This window comes from Camelus ferus, chromosome 6, assembly GCF_009834535.1.
Source record: "Camelus ferus isolate YT-003-E chromosome 6, BCGSAC_Cfer_1.0, whole genome shotgun sequence".
Taxonomy (NCBI): Eukaryota; Metazoa; Chordata; class Mammalia; order Artiodactyla; family Camelidae; genus Camelus; species Camelus ferus.
Window position 1 is genome coordinate 1,812,312 of NC_045701.1, and position 19,850 is coordinate 1,832,161.

Here is a 19,850-nt window from a genome sequence, read left to right on the forward strand (position 1 = left end):
TCTTACTTTCCTGTTGACTAAATTAGCAATTAGAAGTTCATTCATCTGTCATTCATTCAACTAATATTTAAGTGCCTGTTATGTGTCAGGAACTATTCTGGGGGCTGGGGATTCATTGGTGAGCCAGACAGGCCTCGTGGAGCCTCTGGTGGTGGAGAAGACATTAAATTCACAAATAAATATATAACCACAAATTGTGATCATCTATAAAGGAAAAAGACAGATGCTTGAGGAAATGACTTTTACAGACAGAGGTAAAAAGCACTTGCAAAGGCCTGATGTAAAAAAAGTGCTTGGCCTGATAAGGAACAGAGAGAAGGCTCTGCAGAGAAGCAGACTGAGAGGATCATGGAGGTGAGGCCAGGTCAGGCATGCCTTGTTTACAGAGTGTAGACTTTATTCTGAGATCAGAGAGCAGCTTGTCCGAGGTCACACAGAGCCTGAATTGATAATTTGGTTTATTATTATGAGACTTATTATATTCTTAACTACGGGGGTGGGGGGCGGAGAGGGGAAAAGCTTTCATTGGATTTAGCAAGATACTTCAAGAAAAAGCAGAGAAGTTTGCCCTGCATTTTCCAAAACTATTCTCTCTTCTGGATGTTGTTAATCTTGCAGCACATGCAGGACTTGTGTAGATCTGGGCTGACGTAAATGGCAGTTAAGAGCATCAGGACATGTGAAATTCTGGACATTGTATCTACATTTCTGTGGCTTATGCTTTCCTGGCGTTCATGTTACCTCGCACCCTACCGGACATATGGCAAGCACTCAATAAATATGCTTTGATTAATTGGTTGATCAATCACAAATATTATGGTAGGCATGTGTTCTCTGGTAGACAACTGAGGGATAGAAATGTGATGTTTTTCTGGACCAAGTTACCACGGTTCTAGATTTACCTTGGTTTGCAGCAATTTTTTTTATTGTGTCTATTGCTAGAGCAAGAATAAATAGGTTGATTTGATTCACTGATTCATTATTTTATTCATCCTAATTTGACCCAGGAACAATATAAGATGGTATTAAAGCAAGAAATGGAACTCTGCTGGAGTTTTCCTGGAGAGTAAATATGACGTAAACTAACTAAAGGCAGGAGTCCCAAAGAATTCTGAACAATAACGGTTCACAACTACGTTCATTGTTACAGTTGTGGGATGTTTAATAAATTACGAGGCTTATAATGATGCTGGGTTCTCTTGAGTTTTGCTGCACCTCCACCACCAGGTCAGCAGACAGGACACAGGAGCTACAAGATGGAGGCTTTTACATCTTCAGGTACCAGAAGACCCCTGGGGAACCATCTGTAGGTCCAAAATACTCCAGACAACAGAAAGTGAGGAAGAAATAATTAAAGGTCGTCTCACTTGGTCATAGTTGAGATACAGAAGGGGGTCCACTTAGGTTTTGTTTAACATGTCGACCAATCAAGTAGCAAGGAGAGGTACAGAGGGTTAGACTTACGATGCTCAGCCCTTGTTATCCACTTACTCTTTCATTTGCTTAATCATTCAACCAACATTTAGTGTCTACAAAATGCTAACTATGGTTCTAAGCACTGGGGATGCTGAGATAAAGATGACATGACCTTTGACTTAAAAACGAGATCTTCCCTGGTTTCACAAACCTGGTATTTAGATGAGACATGCATAGTTTAAATGCTCATTACATTAATTCTGGCTTTGTATTTTTGCATAATAGTATATTGAAATAAAATGTTTACATGCTACTAGAAAAACATCAAAAACCATCTGCTCGGAAGCTTGAAAAATTATAGTGATATCACTTAAACACAATAAATAATTTTATTATGTACTAACACCGGCATAGAAATCAACAGTAAACTTATAGAATGATGGTTTTTTAGTGGTGGGAAGGGACACCAGCGATCATCTGGTCCAACCTTCAGATTCACAGAGAAGGAAACTCAGGCCAGAGTGAGGACTTGACCTGCCTGAGGTCACCTCGGAGAATTAGTGGCTGAGTCTGAATGCAAACTCAGGCCCCAAGTCCCACCTCAGTGCTCTTTCCCTTGTGTTCCTAAACACATAACAAAAAAAATGGTGACTAACCTTTATTGGCATCCTCTTGTAAGACTGGCATGGGGGTGAAATAGGGATCTGAGCGGTGAGAAGCTGGCAGAACCGTGAGGTTGGATACGGTGGACCCTTTTATTAACTTCTGAGCCTTCACCTAAATGATCAAAAATTGGTTTTCAGCAGACATTTTTGCCGTCAAAATGAACACAGTTTTCTTCTTGTAAACAATAAATAAGATTATGAATAGTTTCATTAAGTTTTAATCAAGTAGCAATATAAGCTCCCGTTTTATTGCTCGTGAGTACCCTGTGCTCTTGTCTACTGTCACGAGTTTGTGTAATTTAAAATAGTTAATTAAATCCAATTAACATGTTGCGATTTCCACTATGGAGAGTCAGTATAGTAGTTAATAAAGGAACTATTAAGATTTTGTTCAGTTTTAATGACTACAATATAAAAGCACTAAATCTTGACAGAGGAGGCTTTGAATACAGCAAAGTTTTGTACAGGTGAATTTTCTAGGAAATACACATTAAGGGCTTTGAGGATTAAAAAAAACTGGGAGAATTTAAAGATAAATATGTCTACATTAACAGGTTCAGGATGAACTCTGAGTAGACTCTTGCAGATCTCAGACATGGTTAAAGACATGATGTTTAGATCACTTACAGTAGAGGATTACTTTTCCTAAAGTCATTAAGTGCTTTTATTATAGTTACGAAATATGAATTGTTTCTATTCAGTGGTTTCTGGATTTCAAAGATTATATGCATTGCAGATAAATTACATTTAATTGTATAGCCCAAGCACACTATTTTTACCTTTATTATAGGAGGTTATGAATTACCTGGGCCCTCTCAGCAGGGAAGGTGGAACTGTTTGGTATTTATAGACTGGTTTAAATTTTCCAGTCATTTTTCAAGCATTAATTTGCGTAACTTCCAAAGGAACTAGGTAATGGTTTGCTATTTAACTAATAAAGAACCAAGTCAGAAAGGTTGGGGGGTTAGTCTCAGGTCACACAGAGTGACTGGATGTGCAAAAATGATCAAATTTTAAGATTAATCTTGTTTTGTGTTAGGGAAGTTTGCCATGGGACTCAGTTGTGGCACATCTATTGTTCATCACGGTTGTGGTGACCTTAAGGATAAAGAAAGTCTTGACCCTTTCATCAAGCCTCGGGGGAGGAAATCCCTTTACAAAATAAATATCCGCTGGCTAGGAAATGTCTGTGAACAAAGTTGTTTTAGGGCCCCACTGGCAGGATGTGGTACTTAAGGGAAACTATAAGAACTACCATCCCATGGACACCAAACTCTTTGGCGATGTTTGGTGAGGACAGTTTAAAGTGACTACAAACAGGACTTTAGACAGGAAAGAGAAGATTGTTCATGTATGCAGAAAGGGCGGAGCTACGGGTCTTGCCTTGATGAGAGGGGGTGTGCGCGTGGTGTTACCATGGACCTTGCTGATCCCCCCTTGGTCTCTTTCCCTCATCCTCAGCTCTCCTCTCCCGACCTCACTTCCAGACAGGAGTAGCCCCCAGGAGCTCCTCCAAATCCAGGAGGCTGGGCTAATCAGCCCAGTGCGCTGTGCTCCAGACGTGGCACAAACACAGCCGAGGATATTCAGTATCAAAAACTAAAGGGTCTCCTGTTTGTTGTCTGATTGATCTCAGGGTCGGGGAGGCAAAGGTAAATCGAAGGAAGAAAGAAAGATTCCACTTAAATAAAATTGTCAAGCACTGTGAAGGCATAAAATATAGATTTGGCAGTTTCAGGGCTCACAGAATTGTTCATCTGGATTTTCTGAAAGCCTTTGACAAAGTACACCTGACAGTCGTGCTCTTGAAAGCTCAAGTTGCGAGAGCCAACATAAAACATAACGTAAAGTGTGACACCAAGGAGAAGGTGGAAGGCAGATGATAATTTGGATTGTCAGGCAGTCAGCGCATTACTAACACTGCTTTCTTTAATTCTTTAAATTGCATCTATCTCAACGATGTAAAAGCTGGACCCGAGGGCTAGGGCTATGCTGAAAATGCAATGAGGGGAGTGTGTGTGTGTGTGTGTGTGTGTGTGTGTGTGTGTGTGTGTGTGTGTGTGTGTGTGTAGGCATGGAGGGGTGACATCCTGGCAAGTTTATCGAAGTAAATCCTGCAGCCAGTTTCTGTGGGTACCACACTCGAGTCCACTCTGCTGTCCGGTTCCCATGGTGAGGATAACCGCTTCTGCGCATGCTTGGTTGGAAAGAGAAAGGCAGTTAACAACCTTCAGTGTTTACTGAGCACTTACTACACCTATATAACACTAACTTTAATACAATAAGTATTAAATTTTGTGAGCAATGGAAAAATCTAAGAGCTATGAGAGTGCAGGAGAGGGAGTGATTAACTCTGCCTGCTGGTGTCACAGAAGGCTTGGCAGTGACTCTCAGCCCTGCCTGGATGTTAGAATCACTCAGGGAGCTTTTTAAAAATACTGCTGCCTGGGCCCCAACCCTGGGCAATTAAACCAGAATCGCTGTGCTGGATGGAGCCTGGGCCTCGGTATTTTTATAAAGCTCCCCGGGTGATTCTAATGTGCAGCTACGGTAGAGACGTACTGCAGTAAGTGATATTTAAATTGCGTCTTAAAAGAAGCAATGAATTACATCACGTGGAGAAGAGGATGCAATTGTAGGTAGGAAGAATGGTGGGGACAAAGCAAAATAGGATACAAATGCATGAAGATTTCACTGAAGGTGCAGGGTTCTTTGTGGCTGGGGTGTGTTTGTGTATAGCAGGAGGGTAAGGTGGGGGATGAGACTGGAAAGGTAGGTTCCAATTCATGCAAATTAAAGAACCAGCTTTGTGAATGTGCTGACTGCCTAACAGAAGTCGAGTATCATCTGCTTCTGGCTTCTGTTTTATGTCATGCTTTATATTTTATGCTGAACCATGCTTTGCAGTTTGTATACCACTAGTAAAAGAATCATTAAAAACAGAAAAATGTCCCTCCTGTCTGGTACTTCTCATTACTGTTTCCAAAACTATAATTCACAACTCTATCACTCTATGCCTAAATCTTCTATAATAGCTTAAAAGTTTTTCAATATTTAAAAAATATAGAAAAGCTTAAAGAAGGAAACAGCAATTGTACTGCTGACAGCCAGAATTAATCATTGTTAATATCTTGGTATATTTGCTTCTGTGTTTTCAAACAGAACAACCGTTCTATTTTATTATTCTGGTAGAAATGATATATGTTCATTATAGATTCCAAATAATGCAGAAAAACACAAAGATGAAAGTTTAAGAAACCATACCGAATATCATTAGGCGATCCATTACCCCTAACATCTTTGGAATGATTGATACATTGTTTTATAAAAATAGGATTTATATTACATTATTAAACTCAATTTGACATGAATTTAATAGGAAGGAAAAAGGCCGAGTGAAACCCAACAAATTATTGAGTCTCAAATAATATTTCTTTACCACAAGATTCCTGTGAGTTAAAAAAGATTCCTCTGCATGGGTTGGCAAATTTTTTCTAAAAGGGCCGAACAGTAAATATTTTAGGCTGTTCAGGTCTCTTTTTATAGCTGAAAAGTAACATAAACAATATGGAAATTAATGAGTGAAGCTATGTTCCAACGAAACTTTATTTACAAAAACAGGTGGTCAGCCCTCAGGCAGCAGTTTGTGGACCCCTGCACCATTGTTAAATAAAGGTGACTATAAAAAACACTTGGATTTTTTTTCCACCACATTTTTATTTTGGATGACATATTACATCTTCAAAAGATGAGAACATTAGAACTTTCTTGCTACTTCCATCTTCTCTCCCTCACCTCCTGATTTCTGTTTGTTATATTATTATGTTCACACCGTCCAGATTTATAATAGCCACGTTCTGTTTTGAAACCATCACTGCTATGATTGTTTAGTATTAGTTCTACATGTAAATGGATCCAGTGCTCATCAGCAGTCCTTCTGTCACGGCTTCTCTGTGCTTGAGTTCTTTATTTTGATGGGTTTTTATATTGCCTGGCTTCGGTTATCAAGCAAGTCTTTCCAACGAGTGTAAAATACTTCCCTGAGCCTTGATACTTGAATTACATCTGGGGTCATCCTTTCTTTTCTCAAAACTCTGTAGACATTGCACCATTGTCTTCTATAATGAATATAATGAAATCAGATGCCAGCCTGATTCTTTTTAACCCCTTGCAGGTGAGTTTTCTTTCTGCCTGGATGTCTGAAGGATTCTTTGACTTTCAAGTTCAGGTGTTTACCTAGGAAATACCCTTATGTTAAGTATTCTAAATCAAAATTTCTTGGGATTCAGTGTTTTCTTTCCACCTGCAGATTCAGTTCTTTCTTCACTTCCAGAACGCGTTCTTGCGTTACGGCACTGAATCCATGTTCTCGATTGTTTGCTGAGTTCTCTCTGTGGGTGACATCAAGTGTCCTTAAACGTTGGCTCATCTTTATCTTCCATATTGTGGTTCCTGACTATTCATTCTCTCCTGGTTCTTTTAGATTAGAACACTGAATTTTAGTTGAGCACATGGCTATCCAGTTAAGGACCACATTTCCCAGTGTCCCCTGTGGCTAAATGTAGACAAGTGGCCAGTAAGATGTGGCAGAAGTGGTGTGTGACCCCGGGGGCATCTCCTTAGAGTGCCTGCCCTTGCCCTGGGCTGTTGTTAGCCTTCCTGTGGACAGAAACATGGGTGTGGGGAGGAGCCAGCTTCAACCATTGAAATGAGAATGTCCTGTAACCACAGGAATGAGGAGGTGATAGGGCATCAAGACAGAAGGAACCATATCTTGGAGGACTTCCTGGAGGAGGTCCTGCCAGCCTGGGACTTCTCACCTGTGGACTGTTTTGTGAGTGAAAAGGAACTACTCTATTTAAGGCATTATATTTTTGGATTTCCTTGTTAGCGAAATTAGCCTGTAACAAACTTGCACGCGTATCTATTTGCTTCTAATTAATTTCCTCTTTCTCCCTCTGCATTTTCTGTGCTTACAGTCTTTTCTCCGTGTCAGTATTTCAATATTCAGCAGTGTCTGTTCTGTTCTTTCTATTTATAGTTTTATTTATTAGTTCCATAAAATATTTTGGTATTCAATTGATTTCCTTCTGCCTGCAACCTCCCTTTTTATCTCACTCTGCTCTTGTATCATCTCATGGTTGAGCTCTAGTTTTACTTAATTTATGTTCCTATCAAGCTGTGCTAGAATGTGAAGAAATTGTGAGAAAATTCCTTCTGTGCCTTGAGTTATGTTCTTTCCTGGGTTAAGCTTTGTCTTTTGCAGCCCGTGATTCTCCCTCCCTCCTCGCCTCCCTTTCTTTTATTAGCTGTGGGTGAAATACTGACGCGTATGCAATAGATCAGTAGGGACCGTATCGTTTCTTTCTCTCTTGTACGTACTTGGGCCGCTCCCACTTGCTCTGATGCTGTACCCCATCCCCCACTGTGGTACCAGGGTGTTTTCTCTCCCAGCTACACTTGAGAACTGGGTGTTCAGGGTTTTCTTCACCTTTCTGTTACCTGAGGGCGTAGATGAGGGAAGCCTCCGTTTTAGGACATATGCAGTCTTTGTTAAAACATGTAGCCTCTCCTCCCTTTCCTGAGATACATCAGGGCTTGGTCTGCCCAACTGAGGATGAGGCCGTCCCTCCCCACCCCCACCGCCAGGACTTTGGGACACTTTGGTGGAATCCTGAAGACTTCACTTCTCTCAGGAAGAATCAGACACGTTATTTACTTGCCAATTTCACTTGTTTCTTTCAGGTCTCTTTGTAGGAAGAGGAAAAAGATAGGAATGCCTGTTTGGTTGTCTTCTGTCCAGATTTTGTAGTATTTCTGAGAATCCCAACATTCTGAGAATTTGCCAGTAGTATTTCTGAGGGCTGGGGAGGGGTTAGGCTTGGAGCCACGCTGCACCCTTTACTGTGCTCCAGAATCTCCTGCTTGGTGAATTTAAGCAATTGCGTACAACCTGCATAGCCACATGCAGCAAACCCTGCCCTAGCCCTCCTCCTCATCTGATGGATGGGGAAACTGAAAATTGGAAGGGGAAATGGCTGGAGCACACATCTAATCTGACTTTTAATTCAGAAGCACAACTAAAATGCACATCACTGCTTTATAGCCCACTTTTTTCTTGCTTCCTGAGTTCTTGAACCTTTTGAGCCAAACAGAGCTCAGATCATCAGCTACACCCTGATGTCCTCACAGTAAAGCCCTATCTCACTTCTTTCCTTTCCAAGTGCCATTTAACTTAGATACAGTAGGAGCCTCACTTTCTCTCAGCCTAGGGATTACCAGCGTTCTTGAAGCTAGAAGAAAACCTCCTTGGAGAGGCTGCTGTAGCGTAAAAGCAAGAATCTTGGGCTTGGAACACTGGATTTGAGTCCTAGCTCTGTCATGTAATTATCAATGTGCAGGAGTTAAGTCATTTACCGTCTCTGAGTCTCAGTTTTATCTTCTGTAAAATGGGGATATTCTTATCTTTTTTTTTTTTTAAAGGATCTGTTCCTGGGGGCATTTCATAACTGTGAACCTACATAATTCATGACAGCCAGACAAAGAATGGCAGGGAAGGCAGAGACTGCTGGGGGATCTTCGGTGTGCTGCTCAGCCAGAAGCGGCATTTCCCAGGCCCCCTTGTAGCTTCAGTGTCTTTGTGGGGAGGTTCTGGCCAGCAGTATAGGAATCGCAGTGGTTCTACTGGAATGCAGAGAAGGTGTGGAGAGCCTAGCAGCCGTCTTAGAGCACAGGAGGACGGAGCAGTAACATGGAGAGTACGCGGGTGCCTGACATTGCAGAGCTGCCATGTCAGCCGCAGACTGCTCCGCTCCAACTGTGACACGAGGAAACACTACTGTCCTGTTTAATCGACTATTATTTGTTACACCTGCTAAACTCATATCCTCAATAACACAGGGTATTTTAATTTACTCAAGTGGTGCCTCCCTGTGGAAACCAGCTTACATGTATCTTCAATTCACTCAGATTGAACCTGACTTTGAAAGAAAATGATTTAAAAAAAAAAATTGGGGGAGATTTAAATTATTTCAAACTCTGGGTATAAAGCAAGAATTTATTATTATTATTTTACATCATGGTATTTCAAGTTTAAATAATTCAGTTTCACGTAAAATTCAGCATCACTAATCTTCCGTGCGGCCATTGTAAGGAATTAATGAGTTAATATATGGAGAGACACACCGTAAACTTTTTTTCATACCAGAAACTGGGTTTTATTTTTGTTTCATATAAGCATTTTATTGAAGAATAATATATACTTTTTAAGACACAGATCATAAAGTCATCAATTGATGTATTTTCACAAAGTGGACACTGTGGGTAATGAGCCTCCAGAACAAGAAACAGATTATAAGGCCCCCAGACGCCCTCTCACATTCCCTCCCAGTCACTACTGTCACCCAAGGGTAACACTATTCTGAATTCCATTACCATTATTTTTCTGTTTTTGAACTTTACAAAAATGGATTCTTACAGTATGTATTCTTTTGTATCTGGCTTTTTTCTTTTAAAATTGGTGCGAAATTTACCCATATTTTTGTATATAGCAGTATGTGCACAGTATAAACTTTGAAGTTATAAATTACATGTATAGCTACAACCAGTAAGACTTGAGCCTCCAACCTCCTACTTTTTTGCATTGCTTATAATATTCCTTCTAGAATATTCTCTATCTCTTGCTCTCTCAGCTCTGGGTACTAATTCTTGTTACTTTTTTTTGTTTTGTTTGTTTTTTTTAATTTCTTCTTTTTCCCCCCGCCTTGACAGAGGTACCGGGGGTTGAACCCAGGACCTCATGCACGCCAACCACTTAAATTTATTGGAAAGGAGCAATTAACATAACCATACTAATAGTAAATATTTTCCTTGTTGCTAAAAATAATACAATGGCAAGGCTGAAAAAAGTCCTAGTTACCATTATGGTAATGGTAGTGTAGCTTAGAACAGACTGACCTTCTTGAAAATAACAATTATAAACTCTGGATAAAATTTATTTAAAAAAACAAATATTTGAATGCACTGAGATAAATTGAAAACAAGAAGAAGCTAGAGGGGAGTTGATCTTGAAAGAATGGAAGCATTACAGTTGAGACTTCTGTGTGTGTGTGACTTCTGCTCTGCTCTGTGACTTCTCGGTCTGTTAAATGCAAAGTAGCTTCAATTAAAAAAGAAAGGCACAGTCTTACTGGCTAGAGGAGTAAGGATGCAGTTTAGGGCTTTCATAAAGGCTGAGAATGAAGGGGAACCCCAGAAAGGAGGAAGTTGCAAGGCAGGATCCAAAACTTGCAAATCAATGGCATGCAAATCTTTGGCTCACCTTCGAGTTACACGTATATGGAAGACATTCTAATAAGCCCAGCAAAAATGCAAAGTTAACAATTTGAAAAAACTGAGCAGAGATTTCAGCTGCTACCCCCCAAGGACAGAGTTTGGAAGTTGAAACTCGCCAAATTAATTGCCTGCTTGAACAAGAATCTACACATTTGAGAGCAAGGTAACACAATTCAGACTCTGTACATCATTCATAATGTCCTTAATAATAAAACGTTACTACATATGCTAAGAAACAGGAAAAGATTATTAACATGAGAGAAATAGTCATCAATAGAAGCAGTCCCTGGAGGTTTATGGCATAGATGGTGGTGATGGTTTTACCACACTCATCAAGTTATACGTACAAAGTAGGTACATATTTGTATGTCAATCATAACTTAATAAAGTATTTTTTTTTAAAAAAGAAAGATGTCAAGATAATCCAGAAGGTAGAATTAGCAGATAAGGACTTTAAAGCTGTTACTATACACATTTCAAAGAAAAATATTATCACAATGAACTAACAAATGGAAAATCTTGGTTGAAAAATGAAAACTATATAAAAAAAGAAAAGAACCAAATGGACATTTTAGAACTAAAAAGTAAAAAGTCTGAAATGAAAAGTTGGTTGGATAGACCTGACAGCAGATTGGGGTGAGGAAAAGAAAGGGCAGTGAACTTGAAGAGAGATCGATCGTTGTCATCTAATCTAAAGAACAGCAAGAAAAAATACTCAAAAAAAGAATAGATCCTCAGTGGTCTGTGGAACAATATCATGTTGAATACTTCATATGTGATGAAGTCCCAGAAGGAGAGGAGAGAATGTGGAGAAAAATATTAAAGAAATAATGGCCAAAATGTTTCCCAACTTTCTGGAAAGCGTAAAGCTCCTAGAAGCTCAGTGAATCCCAAGCAGGATAAAGACCAAGAAAACCACACATGGACACATCATGATCAAACGCCTGGAGGGCAAAGAGAAAAACTTGAGAACAGCTGGGCTGGGGCCGGGGAGGGGGGAAGACCCATCCGGAAAATCAATGATCCAAATGATTGCTGACTTCTCATCAGAAACAATGGAACTTTAAAGCACTAATAAGAAAAGAAAAGAAAAAAAAAAAAAAAACTTGGCAGCCCCAAATTCTATTTAAGGCAATATAAAGACTTTATTTTTGATAAAAGAAGACAATGTGTCACTAAGCAGGGTATGTGTTACAAGAAGCACTTAAAGGAGGTTCTTTAGGGCGACAGAAAATGACACAAGACGGAAACTCAGGAACTCTATAGTAAATCTAAAAGACTATATATTTTTCTTCATTTCTCTCAAAAACAACTGACTGTGTAAGGCAAAAAAATTATATTGTGTAGTTTAACTACATATAAATTACATGACAGCAGAAACACAGAGAACTGGGAGGTAAATGGAATTCTGTAGTTGCAAGTTCCTCACAAAGTTGTATATGAACTGGTACAATATTCACTTCCAGGAAACTCTAGTCAATTAAGGATGCACGTTGTAATCCCTAGAGCAACCACTGAAAATAATACAAAGAAGTATAGTTTAAAAGCCAATAAAACAGAATATTAAAGATTAAAAAAAACCCACATAACCCTAAGTCAGGCAGGAAACAAACAAACAAACAAACAAGAGATGGAAAACACAGAAAACATGCAGAAAAGTGGTTGATCGACATCAAATCGTGTCAATAATTACATTCAATGGGAATGTACTAAACGGTAATTTAAAAGCTGAGATAATCAGACTGGATTTTAAAAACGAGATAAAACTATATGCTATATAATGAGGTAGGTTTTGGGTTTAAAGACACAGATTGAAGTCACAACAACAAAGAGATTGATATGCCATGTAAACAGTGAGCAAAATAAAGGGGTGACTATGTTAATATCAGACAAAGTGGACTTAAGACAAGGAGTATTATCGGAGAGAAAGAGGGATAAAAATCTCAATTAGTCAAGAACACATAAAATCATAAACATGTACCCCTCTCATAACATTAACACATGAAACAAAATTGATGAAAACTAAAGAAAGAGACAATATCTTGTAGTGGCTCATGGTGAAAAAGAATATGAAAACAAATATATGTATATTCACGTATGACTGAAGCATTGTGCTGTGCACCAGAAATTGACACAACATTGTCAACTGACTATACTTCAATAAAAGACAAAAAGGAGACAAATCTTTGATGAGAATTGAAGATTTTAAAATTCTCCCTCAGTAATTTGTAGAACAAATCGATTTTAAAAATCAGTACGAATATAGATCTGAATGTCACCAACAGCCCCCTTGACCTGATATGTATAGTCTACAACCAACAATTGTGAGATAAATGTATTCTTTTCAAGTGTACATGAAACACCAAAATAAATTACATCCTAGGCCAAAAAATAAGTAGCAGTCAAGTTCAAAAGATGTACATCTTATAGAGTATGTTCTTTGCCCCCAGTGAAATTAAATTAGAATTCAGTAAGAATGGGAAAACTTTTAAAAAAATCCCAAAATATTTTGAAATTAAACAACACACTTCTAAATAGCTCACGAGTCAAAGAAAAAAAAATCACTAGAAAAATTTTGAATGATGATGAAAATGCAACATATCAAAATTTGTGAGATGCAGCTAAAATCTTCCTGGAAACTTACCAGTCTAAGTGCATATTTTAGAAAGTAAGAAAGGTCTAAAAGCAATGATCTAAGATTCTGCTTTGCAAAGCTCTAAAAAAGAGTAAAATAAACTCAAAATAAATAAAAGGAAGAGAATAAAAAAAGACAAGAGGAGAAATCAAAGAGATAGGAAACAAGTAACAGAGAAAATTAACAAAACCCAAAGTGATTCTTAGAAAAGATTAATAAAATTGATAAGCCCCAGTGAGAATGATCAAGAAAAAGAGAAAGCGTAAATTACTAGTATCAGAAATAAGAGAAAGAAAAAAAGAGAGAGAGAGAGAGAGAGAAACAGAGAACAAAAGAGAAAGAAAGGAGGAAGCGAGGGAGGGAGGGTCACCGTTCTCAGCACTGGAAGGGGTCTTAGGACGGTAAAAGGGTAGTTAATAGCAGAAGTGACCCTGGGATTGTGAACAGACTCAAAGAATGAAGTGGGGAGAGCTGACCGTGGAGGAGATGCCAGGAGAGCTATTACTTGGGACACACGGAAGTCTGAGGTGTGGGCATCGACACACCTCACAGGCCTTGAACAGGATCACTTAAAAAACGTGGAGTTTGTTATGATGCCCCAAAGCCCCCAAGAAAATATTAAATTCCAGTAAAATGCGACTAAGGAAGGAAATTGGGTAATATTGTCTAAAATTTTTTCTATTAAAAATATTTAAAATCCTTAAGCAAATATCCCCAAGTTTGTTCCTCTGAGTACGGCTCTATTCTGCAGAGAAGGGTTCTGAAGAAGTCTGGGAAGCATTGCTGATGGCACTGGCCACTCTTCTCCTGAAGAGTCATAATGTACATCAGTGTGTTAGTGACTCCAGGTGGCCTGATGGTATGAAAGCAGTCTGTCTCTCTATAACCTCATGTTTCCCAATTTTATGGGACCACAAAACTCTCATGGAATCCCTATTAGCATTCCAAGGAACCAGTATTCTTTGGAATCCATTTTGGAAAAAAAATAGATCGATGGATTAATACATAGCTAACAACAGTAGCTATAATTTGTTAATATTAGACCATTCTGCAAAGTTGAAAGATAAGTGAATAACTTGGTCTTACATGAAACTTTTCTTGAAAGGAACTTGAAACCCAGTGGACTCAGGACTTTCTGATAGATTCAGACGGACAAATAAAAATCTAAATAGTTCTTGCTTCTATTTTGTCTCTATTTAATCGTTTTACTTGTAGTGTTCCAATAGACACTTTTTTACATCTGGAAAAATAATCACTCTAGATTTTAAAAATCAGGAAAAGTAAGAGAGAATAATAAGGTACCCGTGTTTCAGGGAAAGGGTGTAGCTCGAGTGGCAGAACGCATGCTTAGCATACAGAAGGTCCTGGGTTCAATCCCCAGTACCTCCTCTAAAAATAAATAAACCTAATTACCTCCCTCCACCAAAAAAAAAAAAGAAGATAAAGTACCTGGCATTTCATACCTGTTATCTGTTACATCTCATACAATTAAAAAAAAACACTGGTTGCTTAACACTTGTGATTTTTGTGTATTGGGGAACAGAATGCTACACAGCCACTCAAACACGGTCACAAGACACGGAAGGGAAAGCACCTGGAGTACCTCTGCCTTCTGTATAATTTTTCTCCGTAAACTTAGGGCGATGTATTACAAATTCATGCTTAGACGCCTCCGTCATCCTTTACTCGGGACTGCATAAGAGGCAAAGAGTTTAAATGGTAGTCCTTTCAGCTGAGAGCTAAGAAAGTCTCTGTGAATAGGCTTATCATTTACTATAATTATTTTTGCAATTGCTGTTTATTCCCTTATTACAGAACAGCGTGCCGGTCTCTAGGCGTTCTTGTTTAAATACCGGCTAGGGTCACAAGTGAAGTGAGGTTTGGTCCTCATTTACCTCATACCAGCAGTCGGGTTGGCACGCAGCGGCAGAACTGCTGGGCTCTTTTTATTTAATTTGGCATCCTTTCCCAAGCAGTGTTGAGACTTTCGCTTCAATGACTCCACTGGGCTTTGCCATAATTTCTGTGCTGTATCAGTGAAGTCTGCAGAGGGGATGCCAGAGCAAAGCTGAAAGCAGGCTAGGACTGCTTCTAGATCAGGTATTCTTGTTTAAGTCTACGAAGGAATTAACTCCCAAATACAAATTAAGTCCATTAGAAACCACAACATTCTTCATTCAGTAAAGAGGCTGATTTTTTTTTAAAGAATATTAGATCATCTTGATACTGTGGTGTGTGTGTGTGTGTGTGTGCGTAAGAGTTTAGCCTGTTTGCACAGTTACTCTTGGAATAGTTTCCTAGACTCTGAATCAGACTGTCTAAAGAAAATAGAGGTCTAAATTCTGCCTTAGCCACATGTTCATTATATGACTGGGTCTTTACACTCCTGACTTTCTTATCTGTAAAATGGGAGTAATAATCTCCCTGATGTTCTCCGAGTGTTAAAAGTGATACACATAAAAGTCACGGGGACAGAGTCCGGTGCATGATAAATTGTCAATAAACGCTTTGTTAAATGCATTAATGGAAAATGAAAGTATTAGTACTGGCTGTGAATTCTACTCCCACGGTCGGAAAACAGCTTCACCTGGTCTGCCTACCTGTCTTACGTGTACTATGTTGATGGGCACAAGTGGCAAAGGAAGGGAGCCGAAGGAAAGAGATTTTGCTCAGAATCAGAAATACGGATTGTCAGAACTGGACGACCTCTTAGAGATGACTTGATCCAATGCCCTAAGTTTACAAATGAGCAAACTAAGTTCCAAGGACTCTAAGTGATTTGCCCCCAAATCACAGAGAAGTTAGTGACAAATCCAGGACTGGAGCCCAATGTAAATATGAACTTTTCTTGTAATGAGGATTTTCTTGTAATGGTGTTTTTTTAAAAACTAACTTGATAGATGGTTCTCTTTTATGATTTTGTTTTTTTCTTTTCTTTTTTTTTTTTTTTTAACATTTTACGTTAATTTAATCCATCTGGAGTTTTCTTTTGCATAGAAGGTAAGATTAGGATTAAATTACTGCTTTTTTCCCCAAATATTTAGCCAAATGATTCAGCACTATCCATCTAACAGGTCCTCCCTTCCTTCCTGACTTACAGTGTCACCTGTATTACACTTTAAGTTATTTTTTATACTAAAGTCAATATCTAGGCTCACCTCTTTTACTCCACTGATCTGTTAATTTTTATGCCCATAGGATGCTATTATAATTATTGTAACTATATCACATGTTTTAATAAGAAGTATGAAAAGTTCACCTTCATTAATCTTTGGGGAAAAAAATGAAGCCTTTGCCCATTTATTTTTTAAGGTGATGAACACTGGCAAGTTGAAAAGAATTAATATTCCATGCAAACCAAAGAAAATCCATAAGAACTTTGATTGGAATTACATTAGATACAAAGATTAATTTGGAAAGAACTGGTATTTTTATTATTATAATCATTTTTCCTCTTCAGGAATATGATAGATCTTTTTATTTATTCAACTGTTCTTTGACATCATTCAATAAATTCAAGGCACAGCCTGTAAAGATTTTAAAAACATGCAACCGTGATCTAGGAGTGAGAAAATTAATTCTACCTGAAGAGGTCTGGGAAGACATTTTTATGGCCCCAAAGAGGCAAGATCTACAAATGTAGTCGGATGAGGTAAATGCTATTTCATTACTGAACTTGACACAGCCTAACTCAGGTTATACAATTCCTTAACAAGCTGTTATTCAAAGTCATTAACCGCATACACACAAATCAAAAGCAAATTTTTATTGGATTCTGACCAGAATCGGGCACTATGCTCGATGTTGGAAATACGGTCCCTGCCCTCAAAGGGGTTTACAGTCTAGTTGGGGGACATCTCCATGTTAGAAGTACCAGCTCTAGAGAGTAGATCTTAAATGTTCTCACCACCCACAAATGATGGGAGGTGACAGAAGTGTTAAATAACCTTATTGCCATAATTGTTTCACAATATGTGCATGTATCTAATCATCACGTTGTATCCCTTAAATTTACATAATATTAGAGGTTAATGATATCTCAGTACAGCTTAAGAAAAAAAAAAAAAAGGACCAGCTCCTCTTCTTGTCCTAATCTTTGAGTTAATGTAGCTTCTCACTAAGCAGTCTAATCTTTTACTTCTATTCCCAGACAAATTTGTCTGCAAATTTCTTGGTCATCAAGGAAGCAATTTTTGGCTGGGTCCAGATCTACCCCTCAGATGCAGGTCCGAAGCACCACCCTCAAAGCTCCCTGGGCTTAGGAATAAGGATTAAGAACACCAGTTTGGAAGTCAGACTGGCTGAGTTTGAATTATGACCCTTTGGCCTGTAGCTGTGTGACTCTGGGCCAGTTAAACTGTGGTTATAGTAGATGAATCCAGATTAGACAGCGAGTACATTTGTAAATGGCGGGGAAGAGGATGTTGGGACGGCATTTCCTTTGTAGTCAGCTACCTCTCTGGGGTGAATGCCTGTTTTCACTTTACATCTCCCGATAACCTTCCATAAGGATTGGCCCCTTTAAGTTAAAAATGGAAAAGGGTGTTTTGAAACTCAGAGAAGAGTTTTCTTAGAAACACCCTAAACAAGCTGTTGGATTCCCCAGGCAAACTCATATAAGATTATTAGTACAACTGGACCGAATCTTTGGATATATCTTGGCCTCTCAACAGCATGGCATGGGGAAAGGAGAATTCTTTTGCTCAGGTGGCTCTGGCGACTTGGGAAACACGGGGAGATAAGAGAAGCAGGGGGCTCTCATGGAGAAGCCCCCCAAGAATGGACTGGTTCCTTCTCCCCGCCTTTCTCTTTCTCTTTCTCCTCTGTGCGCATCCTGTTCCTTCTAGCCAGGGTTTCTTTCCTCCTCTGGGCAGTGCAATTACTTGGGTCAGATATGTGGAGTAGTGACAAGGAGATATGTTCCCCCACCCCTGTCCCCAATTCTGAGTGTTAAACCAGAAAAATAACTATATGATCAATGTGGCCATCTCCATGTAGAGGTTGAGTGAAAAGACCCAGGCCCCACCCCAAGGAGGAAGTCTATTTAGTGTCATCAAAGAAACAGGATGTCAGCTGAAGGTGAGTGTTTTTTTTTTTTTTTAACAGTAGGAAATTGGTAAAGAGGAAGACATTGGTTAAGAACCATAAGCTCCAATATCATGTAGGCCTGGATCTGAATCTGGCCTCTACCACCAACTAATTATATGACTGGAGCCAGTAACTTAATTTCTCTAAACCACAGTTTTTTTCCCTCAGTAAGATGGGGAAACATCACTCACTTCACTGGGGTAAGAAGCTTGGCACAGCACAGCGTAATTCACACAGTCAAGTCCAAGTAGACAGTGGCTATTTGTCATAAAAAGTTGAATCAGAGAATCAGAATTCCTCAGTGCGCATAAAGCACTCGTTGCACAGGGGTGTATTCACCTCCCTTTGGCAGGGCTAGCTTCACAGATGGATGCATCAGACTGTAAATGTGTGGTGCTGCTCACCATGAAGATCGTCCAACTAATTACCCTTAGTCAGTTTCCCTGCTCACTAAGCAGGCTTCTGACTGGGCTTTCTGTGTAGCTTTGTCATAAGGATACAATATGCTCATCAGATCAGGCTGACTTGAACATTCAGGTCTGCTTGGCCATGATAGGTCTCTGCGTAGAATAAAGTGGTGCTCCAGTTTATACATCAGCCTCTTGTGGGTTCCGCTGCACCCCAAGACGTTGATCACCTCTGATAAAATCAACTCTCATCCTGTAAAGCCAAGGGTCATTCCCGAGGCTGCACCAAAGTAACAGCGCTGCAGGGGGTTCTGAGCTGCAAACTACTGACCTGCAAGACACGTACAGCCTGGAGATGGCTTTCTTTGAACTACACAGGGTGTTTTTAAATTATCTGAGCAAATATTTAAAAATCAGATTTTAGCAAAAATATGAATGTTAAGTTTCCAGCTTCTTTTGAAAACCCAGCCAAAAGGTTAGAGCTGAGGCAGTGTTTCTCGTAAGGAGGACCTTTCTCCTCGGTTCAGCATCCCAGTAACGCAGACCCAGCCCTTAGCCCCAACAGCCAGTCATTTCGGTCAGTTGTTACCTGCCTGGCCCCAGAGGACTTACTTTTGCGATTCTAAATAAGAACACCTTGGACATTTTCTTAGGGTTTTTACTTCTTGCCTAAGAGGAGAAAAGTCAGGAAGAAAAAAGCCTATCAAATGAACACCCCCCCCCCCATTTAGTATAAACAGTAAGTTTAGAAACACACCCATATTTCAGGAAGCGCTCAGATTAAGAAGACAGTTTCCAGGGCACCTCTTTGCCTGAGCAGGTGGGACCGCAGGGAGAGGTGAGAGGATGAGGACAGGGGGCGGGGCTCGTGCTGCCCGGGGCTGAGGCTGGTACCTGGCGGCCGAGGGAGTGGGCGGTGTGAGGGCAGGGAGGGGAAGACAAGGGCAGCAGGTGTTGGCCAGGAGTCGACCACTCCTATTGTCTGTCCTTCTCCTTCGTCTCCACAACTCCTGCCCCAAACAAGACCTGCTTTTGACCAACCCTGGAGGGAGAGGTAGGGCATGGCAGGGATTAGGGATGGGGTTCCAGGGCGAATCCTCGGTCGCAGTGGGGTATTCAACATTGGGACAGAAAGTAAGGACGGTTACGTGGAAATCTCAGCCATCCAGCTACGTGGGCCAGTTTTGAGGGGCCGTTTATGTCAAAGGGACAGACTGTTGCATGCAAAGGGTGCGCTGCTGCCCGCAGAACTCTAATTAGGCAGTTTCATGAACTTCTAACAAGTTCAGCAGATAACGCTGTTCA

The 19,850-nt window shown here is 39.8% G+C and overlaps 1 protein-coding gene across 1 annotated transcript in view; it reads right to left on the bottom strand.

The window, feature by feature from the left end:
• IQCH (IQ motif containing H) overlaps nucleotides 1–19,850 on the bottom strand; it is a 187,500-nt gene that overhangs the window by 123,616 nt on the left and 44,034 nt on the right. Inside the window, 1 exon segment of the mRNA XM_032480865.1 lies at nucleotides 2,073–2,193. Within this exon segment, the coding sequence (XP_032336756.1) occupies nucleotides 2,073–2,193 (121 nt within the window).